Genomic DNA, 2,241 nt, shown 5'->3' on the forward strand with positions numbered 1-2,241 from the left:
GTAAGTGTACACTCAAGACTTTGACTATTTAAGAATGGGTTATGGTGACTTATTTGAAATTTTCTTTTCTATCCAGCAGACAACTCAATGAATTATGAATATCACTCTTCCCTTCCCTTTTGGTGCTTTTGTTTCCGGCTAATTACCGATCGATGCAATCTTAAGATTGCGCTTCATGTTTTAGCGATCGTATAGCTGCGCAGGGGAAGGCCCAGAACAACATACTTGGGTAACCTAAACAAATGGGTAACAGGGAAAGATCCGGGAAACGTAGCTTTTTTGAGAGCACCATGATCGCCGATGTCTGTCACAGATCTGGCACTGGATGAATGAATGAATAGCTGTGCAGTAATCTTAAGATTGCGCTGCGCATTTTAACTATCATATAATTGAGCGTCAGTCTGAAGATTGCGTCAATATTTTTAATTTTTGAAATATATATTTTTTAAAATTCACTTCCATCTTTATTCTTTTACTCACATCTAGGAACATTCACATATATTTTCAAAAGTGTAAAAATATGAAAATTAAAGTTAAAATTGACATATGAAACAAAAGAGCTCACAAGTAAGATACAATTATATGATCGTTAAAATGCGCAGCGCAATCTTAAGATTGCCAAGCAATAATGTGATCGTTAAAATGCGCAGCACAATTTTAAGGTTGCTGTAGTGTCCTAGATACGGTTATCACACCAAGTACGGTATTAGTATTTAAAGTCGGTGTTACCTGCCTGTGTGTTATGCAATGTAGGTCAATTGTACAAAGAAAGTCTCAGAACACCGGTTCATGGATGTCGCATGTGTTTTTTCTTATTGTGCTGGTAAGTGACAATAATTGACAATTATCAAAATGACTTCAGCGGCAATTAGCCTGCCTTCCTTCGAACGTTTCGTCGTACATGGTGGTGAAGGTATCACAGGCACGAGGTGGCAGAAATGGCTCTCCCGGTTCAAGTTATATTGCTAACAGCAATTGGCGTCAGCGACGCCGCGAGAAAGAAAGCTTTACTACTGCATTACACTGGTGAAGAAGTTTTCGATAAATACGAAACATTCTCAGCTGCACAAAAAGGATCTGACACTGAAGCAGGATACAACATGCTCTGCCAGTCCTTCACAACGCATTTTGCCCCTCAGAAAAATATTGATTACGAAACATTCAAGTTCCGACAGGCGAGACAAGAAGCTGGCGAGAACATAGATTCTTTCTGCACCAGACTAAGAAAGCTAGCCGCCACATGCGATTTTCAAGACTCAGACAGAGAACTAAAATCTCAAATATTACAGGGCTGTACATCGCAACGCCTGCGCAGACGTGCTCTGCGAGATGACCTCGATTTACAAAACCTGCTCAAAGCAGCAAGGGCTCTCGAGATATCAGATGAACAAGCACAGGAAATTGAAGCGGATAGAAAGCCTGCCACTGTCTATAATATCAGCAAGCAGCACGCAGCAAAAGGGAAAGCTTCAAGATTCCCATCCGCCACACATCGCCTGTACCCCCCATCTCAGCCATCACATCGTCGCTATCAACAAACGCATGAGAACAGACCTTGTGGATGGTGCGGAGGATTACGACATCCTCGTGATAGATGTCCAGCAAAGGACAAGACCTGCAAGACGTGTTCTAAACTTGGTCATTTCTCTAAAGTTTGTAGATCAGGTAACAAACCTTCTACACACTGTCGACACAGCACAGCACACGTGAAACATGTCACCAGCAACCTAAATGAAAGCAGTGACACCTCAGAGGAAGACTACGTTTTCGGTGTCAAAACCAACCAGATGACTCCCCAAGTGAACTTAGATCTCTCAGGAGAGAGCATCCCTTTTCTAATTGACACTGGAGCATCTGTAAACATTCTAAATGAGCAATCCTACAAGAGCCTTAGCCATACACACAAGCTGACCCCCTCATCTACACGTCTCTTTGCATACGGCAGTAACAAACCACTGCAAGTCATTGGACAATTCGAGTCCACCTTAAAATACAAGAAATACCCCGTGCAAGCAACCTTCCATGTGGTTCGTTCACAAAAATCAATGAAATGTGGCAATCTTTTAAGTGCAAAAACAGCAGAAGACATGAAACTTGTAAATTTCGCATTCAGTGCGACAACCACACCTACTCATTCTGTAACAGTCTCTGCAGTGAATCCCCAGAGCTATTTAAAGGTCTCGGCAAATTAAAGGGCATCAAGGTCACACTGCATCAGGACCCGTCAGTCCAACCTGTCGC

The 2,241-nt window shown here is 42.2% G+C and overlaps 1 protein-coding gene across 1 annotated transcript; it reads left to right on the top strand.

Annotated features, from left to right (window-relative positions):
* Positions 1–938: 938 nt before the first annotated feature.
* On the top strand, positions 939–2,223 carry LOC106012713 (the record flags this gene model as incomplete). Its single annotated transcript, XM_035971613.1, has 2 exons — positions 939–1,799; positions 2,114–2,223. Coding segments are annotated over exons 1-2 (971 nt in total), but the record flags the coding sequence as incomplete, so codon positions are not given.
* Positions 2,224–2,241: the final 18 nt, after the last annotated feature.

This window comes from Aplysia californica, unplaced genomic scaffold, assembly GCF_000002075.1.
Source record: "Aplysia californica isolate F4 #8 unplaced genomic scaffold, AplCal3.0 scaffold00471, whole genome shotgun sequence".
In the NCBI taxonomy this organism is placed as follows: Eukaryota; Metazoa; Mollusca; class Gastropoda; order Aplysiida; family Aplysiidae; genus Aplysia; species Aplysia californica.